General features: G+C 42.9%; 3 protein-coding genes across 4 annotated transcripts; 1 reads left to right on the forward strand and 2 right to left on the reverse strand.

The window, feature by feature from the left end:
* Positions 1 to 5,335: 5,335 nt before the first annotated feature.
* Positions 5,336 to 7,493, reverse strand: LOC118416096. Of its 2 annotated transcripts, none has more exons than XM_035821160.1 (2): positions 7,255 to 7,493; positions 5,336 to 5,702 (listed from the first exon to the last, which is right to left on the reverse strand). In XM_035821160.1, exon 2 carries the CDS (start codon positions 5,689 to 5,691, stop codon positions 5,356 to 5,358), a length of 336 nt encoding a protein of 111 aa, XP_035677053.1. In that variant the 5' UTR covers positions 5,692 to 5,702; positions 7,255 to 7,493; the 3' UTR covers positions 5,336 to 5,355. The 2 variants fall into 2 exon arrangements, with proteins under 2 accessions (XP_035677053.1, XP_035677052.1); XM_035821159.1 differs by having other exon boundaries at positions 5,336 to 5,707; positions 7,255 to 7,486.
* Positions 7,494 to 8,074: 581 nt separating this feature from the next.
* Positions 8,075 to 12,171, reverse strand: LOC118416914. Its single transcript, XM_035822201.1, has 8 exons — positions 12,040 to 12,171; positions 11,479 to 11,608; positions 10,571 to 10,785; positions 10,089 to 10,236; positions 9,515 to 9,615; positions 9,050 to 9,142; positions 8,748 to 8,841; positions 8,075 to 8,303 (listed from the first exon to the last, which is right to left on the reverse strand). Exons 2-8 carry the CDS (start codon positions 11,606 to 11,608, stop codon positions 8,203 to 8,205), a joined length of 882 nt encoding a protein of 293 aa, XP_035678094.1. The 5' UTR covers positions 12,040 to 12,171; the 3' UTR covers positions 8,075 to 8,202.
* Positions 12,172 to 15,638: 3,467 nt separating this feature from the next.
* Positions 15,639 to 18,598, forward strand: LOC118416758. The gene is made up of 7 exons (XM_035821988.1): positions 15,639 to 15,711; positions 15,964 to 16,117; positions 16,523 to 16,789; positions 17,027 to 17,121; positions 17,428 to 17,514; positions 17,840 to 17,933; positions 18,400 to 18,598. The coding sequence occupies exons 2-7, from the start codon at positions 15,985 to 15,987 to the stop codon at positions 18,504 to 18,506; spliced, it is 783 nt and encodes a 260-aa protein (XP_035677881.1). The 5' UTR covers positions 15,639 to 15,711; positions 15,964 to 15,984; the 3' UTR covers positions 18,507 to 18,598.
* Positions 18,599 to 18,876: the final 278 nt, after the last annotated feature.

Consider the following 18,876-nt stretch of genomic DNA (forward strand, 5'->3'; position numbering starts at 1 on the left):
AGTTTACCTGCCTCATTTATTTTAGTAACGTTAACGGAAAGCCCGTTTTACTACATTAGCAATAGTGGCGGAATATGTTTTGAAAACCAAGCCTCATGTACTCAAGTACAATTAGTGTCCCTATGGGAGATTCATTGAATCTGGCAGGTAAAATTTGAAACAATTGCAAGAAGTACTATACTGTTAGCTATCATAGCTGACATTTGAAGTTTACCTGCCTCATTTAGTTAAGTAACAGAAAGTCCGTCTCTATTACATAAGGAATAGTGGCGGGAAGTTTGATATCGTAGTATCTTGTACCCAATTAGTGTCCCTGTGGATTGTTAATTAAATCTGGCAGGTAAAATGTAAAACTTTTGCAAGAAGTGCTAGACTGCCATCTTTCATATCACACCTTCGAAGTTTACCTGCCTCATTTAGTTTAGTAACAGAAAGCCCGTCTTCTACTACATTAGCAAGAGTTGCGGAAAGTTTGAAATCCTAGTATCTTGTACCCAATAAGTGTCCCCATGGGAGGTTAATTAAATCTGGCAGGTAAAATTTGAAGCTTTTGTAAGAAGTGCTAGACTGTTAGCTATCATTACTCACCTTTGAAGTTTACCTGCCTTATTTAGTTTAGTTACTGAAAGCCCGTCTCTACTACATAAGCAATAGTTGCGGGAAGTTTAAATCCTAGTATCTTGTAATACATTTATGTCCCTATGGAGGTTAATTAAATCCGGCAGGTAAAATTTGAAACTTTTGTAAGAAGTACTAGACTGTTAGCTATCATTAGTGACTTTTAAAGTTTACCTGCCTCATTTAGTTTAGTAACGTTAACAGAAAGCCCGTTTTACTACATTAGCAATAGTGGCGGGAAGTTTGAAAACCAAGCCTCATGTACTCAATTATAATTAGTGTCCCTATGGGAGGTTAATTGAATCTGCTAGGTAAAAATTAAAACTTTTGTAAGAAGTACTAGACTGTTAGCTAACATTACTGACCTTTTAAGTTTACCTGCCTTATTTAGTTTAGTAACTGAAAGCCCGTGTCTACTACATAAGCAATAGTGGCGGGAAGTTTAGATCCTAGTATCTTGTAATACATTTGTGTCCCTGTGGGAGGTTAATTAAATCCGGCAGGTAGAATTTGAAACTTTTGTAAGAAGTACTAGACTGTAAACTATCATCAGTGACTTTTAAAGTTTACCTGCCTCATTTAGTATAGTAACAGAAAGCCCGTCTCTACTACATTAGCAATAGTGGCGGGAAGTTTGAAAACCAAGCCTCATGTACTCAATTATAATTAGTGTCCCTATGGGAGGTTAATTGAATCTGGCAGGTAAAATTCAAAACTTTTTTAAGAAGTAATAGACTGTTAGCTATCATTAAAGACCTTTGAAGTTTACCTGCCTCATTTACTTTAGTAACAGAAAGCCCGTCTCTACTACATAAGGAATAGTGGCGGGAAGTTTGAAAACCAAGCCTCATGTACTCAATTATAATTAGTGTCCCTATGGGAGGTTCATTTAATCTGGCAGGTAAAATTTAAAACAATTGCAAGAAGTACTATACTGTTAGCTATCATAGCTGACCTTTGAAGTTTACCTGCCTCATTTAGTTTAGTAGAAGAAAGCCCGTCTCTACTACATTATCAATAGTGGTGGGAAGTTTGAAATCCTAGTATCTTGTACCCAATTAGTGTCCCTGTGGAAGGGTAATTAAATCCGGCAGGTAAAATGTAAAACTTTTGTAAGAAGTGCTAGACTGCCAGCTTTCATATCGTACCTTCGAAGTTTGCCTACCTCGTTTAGTTAAGTAACAGAAAGCCCGTCTTCCACTACATTATCAATAGTGACAAGAAGTTTAAAATCCTAATGTCTTGTACCCAATTAGTGTCCCTGTGTGAGGTTAATTAAATCTGGCATGTAAAATTTAAAACTTTTGTGAGAAGTAGTACAATGTTAGCCCTCATACATACGCAATACATGTAGATCGTTAGCTATCAGTAAGCCACGATGATCGGCAGCTTAAGATTACCTGCAGTTTCCACTATTGTCAACAGAGGACGCTCTTATGATCATTTTCTTTATTTTTCTCCTTTTTTGTCCTTCTAAAATATCCTGACTTTAAAATTATTCACCAACGTCTTCAAGGAAGCGTTGTTCTATCCATTTAGGTCCCTTTTTTACTGGAAAAAATCTGATAAATGGGATAAATAAGAAAGTAATGATAAATAGTGATGTGTTCGAATCGGATGCTAGCTTTACTATAGCTGGAATCGGCTGCTGGAATCGGCTGCTGGAATCGGCTGCCGAAACGGCTGCTAACTTCAAGGTGGTTGCAGTCTGGCACTGATTGGAGGGATGGCTAAAAAACAAGGAAGAGAGCCAAAAATAACAAAAAAATGGGGAAATCTCAAGTAAATGACAGTCACCTGAACCCTATACCTTGCTCAGGTAACAGATCCATGACAAAAAAGCCCTTAAAATGAACAGGAATGGCCTAATCCATGCCTACCTGAATCACTACAGGGGAGACGATGACATTAGAATTTCACCCACTAATACATGCGTTCCAATGGGAGAGTTGAGGAAACAAATATGCAATTATCTCAAGAATAAAAAGTTCAAGCCATACAAACTTACCTTCAAATGATAGCCTACTACATCCAGTCTCGGCAAATTCCTTGGCAAGAATTTCTATACGGCTAATCTTTTGATACACCCCCCTGATTAGAGCCCTTGGATTGGCCCATTTGGCTGAAAACACCATTCTGGCGACGATACCACTATTTCAGGGGGGTGCGGAAACCCCCTCGATGGAGAAAGGTCATTTTTTACAACTAATTCTACCAGTGTAGGGTCTTTCCTACTGCAGCCACTCCCAAAATGCCCAGATTTCACATAAAATCCCACCAAGAAAGGCTTTTCAATGGTTTAAAGCCTTGTTTTTATTTGAGATCTCTCACCGTGGGCTCTAGGCGCCTGCGCTAATGCTTACGTCACCCCTTCTAGTAAATTCAAGTTCACAATTGACAGATGTCAATCATATCACCCACTGCGGGGTAGGGGTGTGAAGTAAAAACCATCAATATCAAAGACCTCTGATAAGAAACACTCCCCTGGGGATTGATGACCTACCTGTGCCAGGCCTGCACTGTGGACCTGGGCTAGGGATGCTGGCTACAGGTGGAATTTGACAGAAACAAGTGAATAAAGCCAAAAGTTGGTCACCTAAGCTAATGGAGACATTGTTCCCTTCACTTAGACTCCTACATCCCCTTTCTAGACACTTTCAAGGCAAGCCTAAAGTCTATTCAAGGGCCCTGAAAGGTATATAATGACTACTCGTGTGGACAGGGACAATCATAGAAAAGGCAAAAAGAATAAAAAAGAGTGTTGCAAGGCTAAATCACAACATTCACCTGGTCTAGGACCCCTCCCATAGGGGAATCACCCCCCCTCCCCAACAATTTACCCCCAGAATACCAAAATCAAGTCCTCTGTACACTGTCCCTGGTCTGCAGTCTGGCACTGATTGGAGGGATGGCTAAAAAACAAGGAAGAGAGCCAAAAATAACAAAAAAATGGGGAAATCTCAAGTAAATGACAGTCACCTGAACCCTATACCTTGCTCAGGTAACAGATCCATGACAAAAAAGCCCTTAAAATGAACAGGAATGGCCTAATCCATGCCTACCTGAATCACTACAGGGGAGACGATGACATTAGAATTTCACCCACTAATACATGCGTTCCAATGGGAGAGTTGAGGAAACAAATATGCAATTATCTCAAGAATAAAAAGTTCAAGCCATACAAACTTACCTTCAAATGATAGCCTACTACATCCAGTCTCGGCAAATTCCTTGGCAAGAATTTCTATACGGCTAATCTTTTGATACACCCCCCTGATTAGAGCCCTTGGATTGGCCCATTTGGCTGAAAACACCATTCTGGCGACGATACCACTATTTCAGGGGGGTGCGGAAACCCCCTCGATGGAGAAAGGTCATTTTTTACAACTAATTCTACCAGTGTAGGGTCTTTCCTACTGCAGCCACTCCCAAAATGCCCAGATTTCACATAAAATCCCACCAAGAAAGGCTTTTCAATGGTTTAAAGCCTTGTTTTTATTTGAGATCTCTCACCGTGGGCTCTAGGCGCCTGCGCTAATGCTTACGTCACCCCTTCTAGTAAATTCAAGTTCACAATTGACAGATGTCAATCATATCACCCACTGCGGGGTAGGGGTGTGAAGTAAAAACCATCAATATCAAAGACCTCTGATAAGAAACACTCCCCTGGGGATTGATGACCTACCTGTGCCAGGCCTGCACTGTGGACCTGGGCTAGGGATGCTGGCTACAGGTGGAATTTGACAGAAACAAGTGAATAAAGCCAAAAGTTGGTCACCTAAGCTAATGGAGACATTGTTCCCTTCACTTAGACTCCTACATCCCCTTTCTAGACACTTTCAAGGCAAGCCTAAAGTCTATTCAAGGGCCCTGAAAGGTATATAATGACTACTCGTGTGGACAGGGACAATCATAGAAAAGGCAAAAAGAATAAAAAAGAGTGTTGCAAGGCTAAATCACAACATTCACCTGGTCTAGGACCCCTCCCATAGGGGAATCACCCCCCCTCCCCAACAATTTACCCCCAGAATACCAAAATCAAGTCCTCTGTACACTGTCCCTGGTCTGCAGTCTGGCACTGATTGGAGGGATGGCTAAAAAACAAGGAAGAGAGCCAAAAATAACAAAAAAATGGGGAAATCTCAAGTAAATGACAGTCACCTGAACCCTATACCTTGCTCAGGTAACAGATCCATGACAAAAAAGCCCTTAAAATGAACAGGAATGGCCTAATCCATGCCTACCTGAATCACTACAGGGGAGACGATGACATTAGAATTTCACCCACTAATACATGCGTTCCAATGGGAGAGTTGAGGAAACAAATATGCAATTATCTCAAGAATAAAAAGTTCAAGCCATACAAACTTACCTTCAAATGATAGCCTACTACATCCAGTCTCGGCAAATTCCTTGGCAAGAATTTCTATACGGCTAATCTTTTGATACACCCCCCTGATTAGAGCCCTTGGATTGGCCCATTTGGCTGAAAACACCATTCTGGCGACGATACCACTATTTCAGGGGGGTGCGGAAACCCCCTCGATGGAGAAAGGTCATTTTTTACAACTAATTCTACCAGTGTAGGGTCTTTCCTACTGCAGCCACTCCCAAAATGCCCAGATTTCACATAAAATCCCACCAAGAAAGGCTTTTCAATGGTTTAAAGCCTTGTTTTTATTTGAGATCTCTCACCGTGGGCTCTAGGCGCCTGCGCTAATGCTTACGTCACCCCTTCTATACCTCGGCCATGCTATCGAAGCGGTTGAGCAGGGTGATAGCTGATGTACTGTAGTTCAGCAGAATCCTCTGCATCGTCGACCTCTCGCTCTCCAACCTGGCGATCTCCTCCGCCTGCGACCTGACCTCCTCCCGCAGCTGCTCTACCTCCGCCGTCTCCTCTTTACCGGCAGGAGTCGTGTAGGCCTTCGGGGCGACACACACCGTCTGCCCAGCGGGGATACTGTACACTCCCGCCGCCGAGTCCCCGCTCTCGTCTGGGCAGAGACATTTTTGGCTCCGAATGCCTGTAATCAGCGCGGCTGTCAGCAGAAGAAACACTGCCAACTTCATCCTTGCCAGGTCTATTCTATGAAGACAAAACAAGAAGATTGAGGTCAATGCTGGACAGCGTGTGTCTTGGCCTACATCGTAGGCTATTAATCCTCACACCTTTTGCAGTGATTAGACACAAAATCCAAAATCCAAGCATGATCTTGCGGTGGCATAAGATAGTGTCATAAGCTGGGGAAGGAGTTTAACCGACAGAGTTTTATTCCACCGGTTGTCCGATAACAGACTTTGACCTGTGCGTTCTACGGCAGCTCTACGCGGTAGAATAAAACTCCTCAGCTGGCTAAACTCCTTCCCCAGCTTATGATACTATCATATGCCTTCGCAAGATCTGCTTGATAAAACAGGCCTAGACAAAGTTCACCTGTATTTGTGAAAGGTACTAAAAGACTCACCGTAGGCTAGTGCGAGGGAAACAAAACCAACTTTTTAACGAGATTTTCAGCTGTTTCTATCTCAATGCCTCTCAGACAGAATGACCGACGCAACTTTCAGCCACATCCATTGCTTGAATCCCGTGAAGGGGATGCTGGGTTATCTTTTATTTGTTATCACTGTGTTCTATAGACGGGTCATATTTGAACAGTTGTAGTTTAATATTACAGCCAATGCAAACTGTCAATGCAAATCAAGTTTATCGTCTAGCGACTACTATTTGCACTGCCAAATGGCAAATCAAGACCGCTGCATTGTATTACGGACCACACGCTTTGAATTATGCTCACATGGAGTAAGCTGGAATCAATTGAACTATTGCCTCGTGTCGTGTTCCAAAGTAGCAGTATTCAGCAGTTTGGACCCATCTGTTTTGAGGAACGAAGTGTTGGCATATCGGCAACAGAACGCGGGAAAAAATGCGGGGGTTCTTCTGGGAAATGCATATCGCTAGATCGCTTGTTACCTTTGCCAAGAAGGTTGTGTTTTCGGTAGCGCGCCCGTGTGTGTCAACACGATACTTCGATCTCGAGAAAGCATGGATGCATTGTTTTGATATCTAATTTCTGATACCATGCCATATTATCGGATGGACAAATCTTTAGATATATGTATGCTGATCAGAAGAATTATGTTCTATAGAAAATGTCCGAGCCCGATTATAGGCTTGTTTGGGTTTAGCAACAACTGTGAGGTCCACGTTAAAAACGATAATAGAATAGGTTTACTTTCTGAACGAAATAAACGATAATAGGAATCCTAAGGAGCATAAGTCCAGGTCTAAACTAAATGTTATCATATGTTAATACATTCCCATTCTCTACAACCCATCATATTTCACTCTCGGGCCAAATCGGAGCCTGTGCTTGGATAAGACTAGAGACCAAACCGCCATGTCGACGGAAGAAGAAAGAAATCACGGTCCTCTGACTCGATACAACATCATGGGTGCGGGCATGATACATATTACGTTACCGTAAATATTAACTACGTACAGATCTGATCTGCTATACAACGCCACTCCATTGGTGCGGACATGATACATGTTACGCTACTTTAAATACCGGAACTACGTACAGATGTGTTTAAGATGATACCTTTGCACAGAAAACGGAAAAAGCTTCTTACCTTCTTCAGTTAGGGACCGCTGCAGTGTAGTGAGAAGAGAGAAAGCTGGCAACGCAACACTGTGTAATGTCTGTTTGAGTTGGCTTGATTTGGTCCAGATTTAGGTCAGGATTTTTACTATCAACTCTCCCGACTCCATGGGCAGACTGTGCCGACGCCTTGGTGCCGACGGGTAACGATTAGAAACTGTTGTGATTGGCTCTCCTGCAGTGACTGGGTACACCCTGTCGTTTCGTGTGATCCTAATCCTATAAAGCATGTCAACATCACGTCCAATCTCCGGCGTCTGCTTGGCAAAACATTTACGCCAGGTGGCGTACCTGTATTTTCTTTTTCTCGTCGTGACGTATCTGTATGTTAACCACCTCTATCAGTTACCTCCATGAAATATTTCTCTTTGTTGTTTACTCCAAGTTGTTTAAGTTCATTGACAGTTGTGCAAGACCATCTCTGATCTAACTGTTCAAGTAGGGGGTACGCACGTCGAGATTTCATTACTTTGTGTCAGATTTTGTCGTTCATAGATGATCACGGGACCAGGAATTTGCATTTCTAATGGCTTTGCAGTAATCGTGTTTGCACTTCGCCATGTGACTTCGCACCGAATCGACTAAGAGGATAGCAGGTTTTATGCACAGTCGGCTCGTGCAACGTTAACTGTTGGGATAAACAAACAAAGCCTAAGAACTATTTATACCCCCGGTAATTTCCAAATCCCTCTTGTATACTTTTGAATGCCTTCGGAACCCACACTTAACTTCGCTAGTCAGTTGATGTACCATATACCTGTCGTATAAAAACTGGAAATGGAAACAATATGTTTCAGGTAATATGTCTTTATTATTCAGTGTGGCAAGTCTGGTAAAAGTGACGTCCTTGTGAGGTCACCATTTCCAGGATACTTTGGACAGATGACGCGTCATGGCGCGTCACGTGAGTGTTGAAGCCTTAGGCAGTGGTGCCGACGGTTTGCTGGAACTGGTTCTGGATGGAGGACACGATGGTCTGGGCGTCATCGATGTACGGCTGGGCCACGTTCAGGATGTCCTCTGTGACAGGATCATGATAAGATATAAGTAAAACATTAAACAGACGCTGGGCGATTTACAGTAGCGATTTCTTGCGGTACTGCAGCGACCGAGAGTGAATACGAAATTCATTTTTACGTACACCATATCATAGTAGCTGAGTTTCTGTCTTGAGTCACAGCTACACTACACCCACCTGCGCCCTGTACGTAATGTATATGTGTACGTATTGCAGTACAATGTACATCGATATGATCAATGGGTAAATGCACATGTTGCCAGCACAATCATAAGGAAGTAGTTTGCCGAGGAAGGGAATTTGCCTAGAAAAGTACTTTGTCGTGGAAGTTTTGACCCGCCTCGAAGCGGCGAACTCACTTTCCTGGCATTAGAGAACCTTAGCCAACTTTGAAACAAGCGAACCAGCCAAGAGCTCTCAGTAGAACAGCATGGGAGACAACTCACGGTAGGTCTGCTGCAGCGAAGCCTGCACGTTGTTGACCAGGGTGGTGCCGTGGTCCAGGACCTGCTGACCCACGGTGGTGGCGGCGTCAACAAGCTGAAAGAACACAGAGCAGTGGCAACCTTAGTCAATGGCAAAAGTAAGGTGATTGAAAAGCATCGATAAGTATTATCAATTAGAATCTACGTATTCAACCAGATGTACAAAGAGATGCATCTGTAATGATCTGTAATGTGTATACCTGTTGAAAACTATTGTAAGATAGAATAGCAATTGTGTGTATTTCTGTGCTTTGTGATCTTACCTGGCCGAAGGCCTGTTGGGCGGCATCAATGGCAGGCTGGAACACGGCAGCCGTGGTGGCGGCAAGGTCGTCGAAGAACCCACGGGCACGGCGCTGGTAGAGAGCAACGAGTCGTTAGTATAACTAGTTCTGGACTATCAGAAAAAAAAACAATGCTATTTAAGTCACGAAAAACGTAGGGTTCTATCAAAGAAAGACTACCAGTTCCAGTAACGTCAAGTTTCCTACCCGGGGTCCGACCGAGATTTTTGCTGAAGCGAAAAATTAAAGTTTATGCTAATAGTATATGCACATGACTATTGAATCTTTTTGGTAAGTTTTGTGTTTTTGTTGTCTTTTATATGGTATTTTCCTTCCCCAAAACTGCCCGGCCCCCTTTGAGGAAATGTGACGTTAGCCTTAGTGGCGAGACGTGCAGCTGTACGCAATGGTGCGAAAAATAACTTCTCAAGAAAGTGTCCTTACCTCCTTGCTGACGGCGTTGCTGAGCTGCTTCAGGAGAGTTTGGGCCTTGTATTCAAGTCCCTGCTTACCAACAAGCTTGATGCCCTCCATAGACATGCGCACTGCAATGTAGCAATTCGACACATCTGGTCTTTAGCCATTGGTTCAACACATAATGCTATGAGGCAATATAGATTTTACTTATCTATTTATTTCAGTAGATAATACACAAACAGAAAACAGACAAAAATATAATAGATAAAAGAAGAGATTAGATTAAAGTGCCAGTTGTAAATTACTTTTTTGTACAGAAATGTAAGAAGCCAAATGAAATATTCGTTTCTTCTTTGGTAACCTGCAAACCTAACTGAACCCCCGTAGAAAGACTTCGACGTCCAGTGTCGCTGACGAAAGATAGTGGATACTACTAGTATCTGAAACGTCTGATCGTTTCCAAAATAATATCCAGTCGCTTGGGTAACTGCTTTTTAGCGGACTTCGACGTTTCTTAAATCACAGAAACTTTGACAAAATCCCTGACATGACGCTGGAGAGACCTGGAGGAGGGAAAAGAAGTTGTTTTTCTGTGACTTACTTCCCTTGGTGGCCGGCTGCTCCCCGAACAGCGTGTTGACGGTGTTGGTGAGGGACTGCTGCACGTTCTGTATGGTCTGAGTGGTGTGCTCCAGCAGGGTCATCACTCCTTCATGCAGGATCTGTCCGATCTCAGTCTGGAACTCGATCTACAGTAAAACGCACATGTGCACAGTCTTTTGCTAAAATTCGTGCTATGTGTATTACGTGAAAATATGCTAACGGGCACTGTTTGCAGGAAACCGTACTCATAAAAGCCACGTAAACAAGTCAGTCCATGTCATTGCAAGAGTTAACTTATATCTGCTTAGAAGCCCAGTCTTGTGAATAAAAACTAATAAAAATAAATCACAAAAAAAGGAGATCTAGAATAGGTTAAAATACGATTACATCCAAGTACATGTACTATTAAAAATCCTACCACATGTACTAGTCATCATCAGCTACAGTTTGTATCCCTCGTGTAGCCTAACACTAACGCACCTGTCTCTTCCTGCCTGACACCAGAGTATTGAGCCCATCTCCGATACCGTCGATAGTCTGCCCCACGGTCTCCTGCAGCGCCTGTCCGGCCTCCACCACGGCCTGCTCGTCCACAATCCCCCAGTCCGTCAGCACACCCCCAACCCCCTCCACCACCGAGCCGGTCAGCTGCTGGGCGGTCTGACCAACGATGGGCGTGTAGGTCTCAAGTAGGTCTGAGTGGCGCAAACAACATCGCACTATCAATGAGAGGTACATGTACTAGCACATTTCGCCTTTTGCGCGGACCTTCTGGGTGGCTGGCAGTTTTCTATGACATTTGCAACTGTGACTGTGACTTGTGCTGCTTTCTGACCGCTCGCTTGTTCATTACATGGCCAGAGATAATCAGTACGTCAACGCCGAGGAACGTTATAAGACAAAATTTAATGAAAAGGTACCAAAAACACGTCCTTCGGGGAAGTTTGTAATTGAGTCTACACACGCTAATGTTACACCACTCTGACAAACAAGTTTTTGGGGAATTCTTTTGAGAACACGACAATAAGTTTATTCTAAGTTCTTGTCGGAGGGCTAATTGATAAAATGAGAGACAAACATTGGTAAAGAGTATATACCAGGTAATACAAGGTGCTTCTATACAGTTACAGCAGCTTTACAGTTACGGGTTTAACATACAATGTTTCTATTGAGATACAAGACAGAGGAGGCGAGTCTAAGATACAGAGAGAGTTGGTCTAGCAAACTACACAACCTACAGAGGTATTAGCTAACATGTCCACATACCCGGGTGCACGAACTGACTTGATAACTTCATACAACATATGACAATGACAATAAGTAGAAAGGGCAGCTCTATGACATGTCATCGGAGTCCTGTGATTAAGCAGCATGTAGTCAAATAGTACCTTGGGCCGTCTGCTGTGCAGAGCCGAGAAGAGGGTCGATGAAGGTCTCGTGGATGGTTCCGAGGAGCCCCGAGATGAGGCCTGCGTTCGCACAGGCGAAAAGTGCGCACAACACCAGCACAGTCTTCATCTACAGCACAAGTACATGTTAGTGCTATCGTAACTACAAACAAATGTATCTACAACATATGGGTATTATGTGTTTACCTATTATTCTAGACGCTTTTTCCTTTAAAACGTAGGGAAATGATTTTATTCATCTGAAAGTGAGTAAAATGCGATTACTCTTCCATTTCAATTGTGTCTCCTTTACCCCATCATTTCTGCAGTAACGTTATATCTGTTAGCCTTGTGTCCTCACATACTTTATTTTAAATTTTCATCAGATTTGGACAACATTTGTTAGTATAAGGTGCAACGTGCTGTATCTTCGTATACTTTACAAACAAATGGTTGAACATAAAAGTATAACAGTATGTCGAAAAGTTATGACATTTTGTTATCAAACTATTCTAAACAACAAATTCTTCCATTTATGTAATGTTATTGCATAAGAAGTACCTTTCAAAATAGTTCGCTTTCGTACGAGAGAGAAAGAGATCGGGATGTGTCCGTGTCTGTTCAGTCTAGGTTCCCGCCAAAAGCTGCCTGATTCCCGCCGGTTTTATTTATAACCTAACGTTTGTGCCGACCGTCCAAAGTTCGCCATGATGCAACAGCATTCGACCTCACGCCACAGGTCCGACATCCGAGGACAAATACTCAGCTGTTTGCTTTAACAACTGGCCTTTCCGGACGTATCATAGATAGTAGCTGATGTGTCCTTGTCGATCTAATGTATATCAACCTCTAGCTCGAAGCTGATGCGTTAATTGATCGTAGCTGATGTCAATTCTTCTTCTTCGTGTCATCACTACATTACACGGGGACCATAGAAGGAGCGTTCTCGTCGCGGTCCCTGTCAGGCTCGTCCTGCGAATCCTTCTACCACATCACTACAACGGCTAAAGCTGATGTCAATGGTCAAATATTCTTCATAAAATGTAGATCATCAGTGTATTTTCCAACCTGCTGAATGAAGCACCGTTTTCCTGAAATTGCTCTTTCTTTCACCAATTTACTCATAGGACAACGAACAACTGACCTGTCTTGAATCCTGGTTTCGCCTGTAAGAAACATCGATATAGAATTTAGAAGTCTACATGAGAACTATTCTTAGATTGACTGAATTGATATCGAGCAGGAAACGTTTTCGGTGACCCTTTTTGGCTTTCAGAACAGGGGAGTGGCGCTGGAAACATTTGGGTCTTCAGAATTACCCACCAACGGCTCTTTTACTTGACACTTTTGCTGGCTGCTACTCAATGCTTTAAATTCTCATCATAATTTTGTTAGAACAACCCAGTATATTCTCTTTTATCTAACATGTGTGCCCAGCTGATACGTTCCCACGGTTACTCCAATATAGCAGCTTTCAAGATGGCTACCTAGGGTATACACATGAATTAATGTGTCTGTTATATCCTAAAGGTATATAGTATCTTGTCGAATCACCATTCTGTGGTCAGTATTGTAATCAATATACGATGTAGAGCGAGTTGGTGCGATACGATGAATATACTGCATACTCTATGTAAGCTAAAATAAAACTAACTGCACAGTTGATGAGGGGTGAAAAGTTGACTTATCAATATCCCCGTAAGGTCATCACTAACGTTAACTACTGTCAGCACATCCACGCATCGTTTCAACGCTCCAATCATTAGAGCTACATGTCTGATTTAGATAATGTCATCTTATTGTTCATTTTGCGGCATAATATCTTTTATCATGATTCTCCCTCGCATTTGAACAAGTTTAGTAATTAGACACACGGGGATAGTTCTATATGGATAATCAAGGCATTGTAAAGTATGTTTACTGTGAAGTCTATTCTATTCTAGATATGTCGTACTTAACATTCATCTGTACCTGTTTAGTGGGTAGGTAAATCTACTAGTAGATAATTACATTTATTTGTGGTTTATGCTGACACGAAGAGGTCCACCTCCACGCACCGGCTTGGGAAAGGCGTCCCCTGGGCGGGGTAATGTTAATATTTACATACCGGTAAGGTAGGGTACACCAGGGAACCTTATCGACTAATCCATTAATGTTCTCTCGTACAGAGATGTCATATCACACGTATCTGTACGTCTCTGTAAAATTCGCTGAGAAGAGTAACAACTGTTTAAAGTCAGTGTGAGTTGTCCGGGTGGGCAAACCAATTTATACACCTTTCCCTACACATTCTCACACCGTTATGGCAGAAAGTTTTTCCATGTATGGTAGAATGACGCAATGGCGGTATAACATTATATTGTGAGATCATTACTAATTAGTTGCGCCGTCCATGTGGATTTGTCTACTTCTCTGCTCTATAGATAATAAAACGTAAAAGTTATAAAAGTTAACCATCGTGCTTCACCTTAGTTGACGATGACTATCCTCAGTTAAGGGTGAAGCTTGGCGTTTTTTCCGTTTAGCTAGAAGTAGCGTAAGTGGCTTCTCTACGAGCTCATATTTTCATCCGGGCGGATCGTTCCCGCTACTCTTCCCGATAAAGGTGTTGGAGTCCTTCGTGTGTACAGGCGTGTCACCTAAGGGCAACGCCTAGAGCTCCTGATACACAGACCCCCGGTCACCTTACGAAATGATGAATGCAATGCCTCACACCAATATCGGGGTTTGAACGGCTACCTTGTGGATAAATTGTATCAGCTGACATATCCTATCATACAAGGCGTGTCGCCGACCGGAAATGACGTACCGTTTACAACCATAACGTCTTTGTAGACAAACAGATCATTTATCTACTCCGGCATTACGTCATTTCTACTGGACGTCACCAATAAAAAAGCAGATACCCAATAATTAGGTGATCAAACTCAGTTCGGGCAGTGCGCTACCTGGTTTCAGGGAGAGGACTGCGAGTGCCATGCGAGCGACGTGCTGCTGTGTGCGCAAAGGATCAAAATCGGCATAAAGAATGGAATATTGAGTTATCATACTGACGTTATAGAATATGCCTTTTGGCACGCTCTAAGCTTTTCAATCCAAAGTTTAACGTTAGTAGAGTTAACGTGAGTTTAAACATTGTTCAGTACACACACGGTGGAAAAAACGTCCTTAGGAAGAATATCCCATGACGATTGAAAGGCTTAGAGTGTATACTCACATAGATCGAGATGAGGGCCTTGGGCCTATGGCAACCTAATACACATGGGCTAACCTTCCATTTGTTGGGCAACCTAGCTTTAAACAGTACTTCGAATCCTAAAACTTATAATGCATTATTTACTGTCATATCATCGAAATTAGTGTATCAATCTCTCGAACTTAGCAATTTTGAAAGATATGACAATTTTTGTTTGCCCAGACAAAGTGAACATCACGATCGTTTAGAGCTGATGATAAAATAACAGAATCAACATTTACCCGCACGTCTGGAGATAATGTTCGGTGGGTCAATGACCGTAAGATGACTAACCGACAGTCCAGCAGTTTTTGTCCAGTTATACAAGTATCGATAACTATAAAACTGACTTTCGTCACACTTTTCATTTATGATGCGATATAAATACGACTTACAGCTATTTGAAATGTCGTGAGAAGGTCGTGAGCTACAAGAGGATCGCATATTGCCGCTAGCTATTACATTCACTTGAAGTAGCATCGCTGACATTCATAGGGCATTTAGGGCATAGGGTCTAGGCTGCAAACTTTGTCCTTGAATCCTTGATTTGTATAATCTAACCGCCATTTTGAATCAACCATGTAGTGCACCGCGATAATGTCGCAAGCATTAACAGTTTCTAATTGACTTCCATATTCTGCGGTCATTGCCGCCTTAATTGTTAAAAATTTCATCATCCAGTTACATGTATTTGACGAGTAGCCATACTCCCAGAGACCGGGGTTAGGAGAACACGACTTCCTGTGTCAGCTGCTGTGCATGTCCCTGTCCTCGATATATATAGATTGGAACACTCAAGACCGGAGGAAATATTGCAGATCACTGTATATTCTTGTTTACTCTTCAAAGTCGTACATGGAAGGAGACATCACCGACGGACATGATGTAAGGTGTGGTACAGCTGCCACGTTCACGCACACCGGCTATAAATCAGCTAACCTGCCCATGTTCTACCTCACTTGATTCAACCTCACATCTTGCGCTAGCAGCAACTCAAGGTGAGTTCTCTTTGCTACCAGACTGTCATGCATTCTACGATCGTCTAGTTTCTTATGTCCGGCCTCAGTTATTCAGGTCTCTACCGTACTATGTGCAAACGAATTTTGCGATACTCTCTGAAGCATTTGATATTGACCCATCAAATGAGTACGTAAGATAGAGATTGACGTTCGAAAATAATTCAGACAATTGCGAAGCTGAAAATCGGACAGAACGAAGAGTTAAGTCTAATCTTCTTCTTTCTCTTGCAGCAACGCCACAAAAACCACAAAATGAAGGCCTTCATCATCTTCACCCTCTTCGCTCTCCTCGGCGGTTCCCAGGCCAGTCTCCTGGACGAACTGGCCGCTGCCACCACCGCCGCTTTCCAGGGTATCCTCGACGAGGCTCAGCAGACCGCCCAGAGTAAGTACATTCGGTTGATTCTGAGGGACTGGGTCGAAGGCTGTGTTCTTTCAAAGAGCTATCTTACGCACGCCTTGCATACCGATCTGCTGCTCTATATTTCTTCCATCCATACTCCATTGTAACTGGAGCATTGTCCAGTTTCCAAATCGTTGTCAATCTAATTTGTTATTCTTATCATCCTTTTGTGCTTGGCACAAGCCGATTTTGCTGTTCATGCATGCCCACTACCACATGTAATGTACAGCATCAATAGATGCAAGAAAGTCAATGTTGAATTTGGCGCTGTTACACAAAAATGTACTGTTCCACGACAGCAATGTGGATTCTGCCACATTAAAATGCTTGTTAGACACCTGATGAACAGCCTACGAAGATTAACACTGATCCCTCTTGTAATTACAGACCTCGTCGACACCTACGTGCCCGTCCTCGGCCAGGCCGCCCAGCAGCTGGTGGGAGAAGCCATCCAGTCGGCAGGAGAGTCGCTGACCGGCCTGATCAGCGGCACCAAGCGCCAGGCTGACCTGCAGACCGAGATCGGACAGATCCTCCACGATGGCGTCATGGGTCTCCTGGAGGGCACCACCCAGACCATCCAGGAGGTGCAGACCACCGTCACACAGACCGTGCAGAACCTCTTCGGCTCCGACCCCGCCCCGGCCACCAAAGGTATAGTTTCTACCAAACTGATAATTTGCCGTGGGAGTTTTGCTACCAGAGGGGTTGGCCATTTCAATCCTGTATAAACTATAATCATAGAGGAAAGCTTTAAAAACGCGCGAAACAAACTCCTCTTAAGTTCTTTGTGTTTGCTTTCAAGCATCATTTTCAAATTGATAATTACAAAAGGAGTTGATTTTGTTACATGACATATGAGATGTAACTGTTATGTGTTTTGTTTTCCAGGCTCTCTTATCCGCATGTCTATTCAGGGTAAAGTTTCCATCAAGAAGGCCGGCCAGAAGATGATGAAGACGCTGAACTACGCCATCTCCAAGAAGGTAAACCACACGTCCTTGTCGTCGCATATACCAAACTTTAATACCTGAGAAATTTGTCTTGAGATTCCGCTCAGAGTTTACCACCTTTTGTTAGGTTCAGTGCTATCTTGTGATGAAAAAGACTAGATACAGACACAACAGGACATGTTTTCTTTTTTGTGCTCTTACACTTAACATAAGTTTACTACACTGTACTTCCTCAGCTCAACATTTTAAAAAGATCTCGCTTTAAAAAATCTGATGTTGGTTATATTGAGTCCGTATTGAGTCGTGTCCCTGATGGCTGATCTATTTCTTTGTGAACAGACCCGCGGTTTCTTCGACACCCTGGCCTCCGGTGTGTCCACCATCTTCCAGCCCGCCATCGACCAGGCCTCCGCCATCTTCAACAACGTGAGTCGGGGTTATACAAACATTTCACACATACATCCCATAGTTACGTCGTAGAAAGTTACGTCTATGAACCGTCGTTTCTATCTAGTGACATTCACATGATGACATTGGTACAGAAACACCTTGCCTCTAGCATTTTGATGATGGAAGACTGAGATAAAATCACACATCACACATACACGCACATCCCATAGTTACGTCTTTGAACTTACCGTAAATGTCACAACATGAATGTAAAAGAGACTGTCAGAAGAAACGTATATCATGTAGCACCATAGCAAGAATGGCAGCTGTTATATTGACGTGATTGCCGTTTGTCCCACAGCTTGTTGACTCCGCGACCGCCGCTGGACAGCAGGTCCTTGACCACGGCACCGCCCTGGTCAACAACGTCAGCGCCCAGCTGCAGCAGACCTACCGTAAGCACTAACATATAAATGTAACAAAGGAACATTTTATCGAATTAACTCCTGGCATGTAGCTTGAGCAAACTACTCATTTGACCATATAACACCGAGCATCCATTCGATACCTTCAAATTACATACCAGTATAACAATGGTCAACATCAAACTTTTTGGAAGCTTCAATAGCCAGAGAGCAGTGTCACTGACGAAAGATGCCGGTTGGCTGTCTGAAACGTCCGACCGTTTCCAAAACCATATCCAGTAGCTTGAGTAACTGCTTTTTGGCGTATCTTATTACCTGTATGTCTATAACCTTCATCGACGAATGACCAGAGATGTTTAGGAAAATATGCATAAGAAATTGAAACGATTTATGTCACTTCACCTGGCAGCATTTGCGTATTGGAGGAGAGGATGGACAAAGAATTTCATCAAGGAAATTAAAAATAATCAGTTCATTCTTGTTCATGGTACAACAGAGGACATCCTGAACGTGGCCCAGCCGTACGTGGATGACGCCCAGACCATCGTGTCCTCCATCCAGAACCAGTTCCAGCAGACCTTCGGCGCCGACGCCACTGCCTAAAGAAACAAACATCAATAGGCACGAGTTGCAATCAGATACAACACGATAATTATGCGTGAGATTCTGTATTGAATAAAATTCCATCAGCAGAACTTGTGCTTGTCGTGTCTCTTTTGACGATGAGTGTTAGGCATGTATACAGTTTAGGTATTAGTTTACAAGAATGAGCACGATAGCTAAAGAAAAGGTTATAGGCAATGTCTATATGTATATGCATAGTTGCCGTCAGTAGGCACAAAAATATTTTGTTCAAATCAGAGCGTCATTCTATCTATAATGTAGAGTTTCCCTACCAGGACTTTGCCCAAAATGCAACATAAGCACAAAAGTCCACTGTCAAAGCGAAGGATGAAAACTCCGGGACATCTCT

This window comes from Branchiostoma floridae, chromosome 5 (genome assembly GCF_000003815.2).
Source record: "Branchiostoma floridae strain S238N-H82 chromosome 5, Bfl_VNyyK, whole genome shotgun sequence".
NCBI lineage: Eukaryota > Metazoa > Chordata > Leptocardii > Amphioxiformes > Branchiostomatidae > Branchiostoma > Branchiostoma floridae.

Excerpts from the sequence above, each read along its gene's own strand:
- LOC118416758 (XM_035821988.1), top strand. The coding sequence starts at position 15,985 with ATGAAGGCCTTCATCATCTTCACCCTCTTCGCTCTCCTCGGCGGTTCC. Across the intron at positions 16,118-16,522 it reads GGCTCAGCAGACCGCCCAGA|ACCTCGTCGACACCTACGTG; the intron begins GTAAGTACATTC and ends TTGTAATTACAG. Across the intron at positions 16,790-17,026 it reads CCCCGCCCCGGCCACCAAAG|GCTCTCTTATCCGCATGTCT; the intron begins GTATAGTTTCTA and ends TTTGTTTTCCAG.
- LOC118416096 (XM_035821160.1), bottom strand. The coding sequence starts at position 5,691 with ATGAAGTTGGCAGTGTTTCTTCTGCTGACAGCCGCGCTGATTACAGGC.
- LOC118416914 (XM_035822201.1), bottom strand. The coding sequence starts at position 11,608 with ATGAAGACTGTGCTGGTGTTGTGCGCACTTTTCGCCTGTGCGAACGCA. Across the intron at positions 10,237-10,570 it reads TGTCAGGCAGGAAGAGACAG|ATCGAGTTCCAGACTGAGAT; the intron begins GTGCGTTAGTGT and ends GTTTTACTGTAG. Across the intron at positions 8,842-9,049 it reads CCCAACAGGCCTTCGGCCAG|CTTGTTGACGCCGCCACCAC; the intron begins GTAAGATCACAA and ends GTGTTCTTTCAG.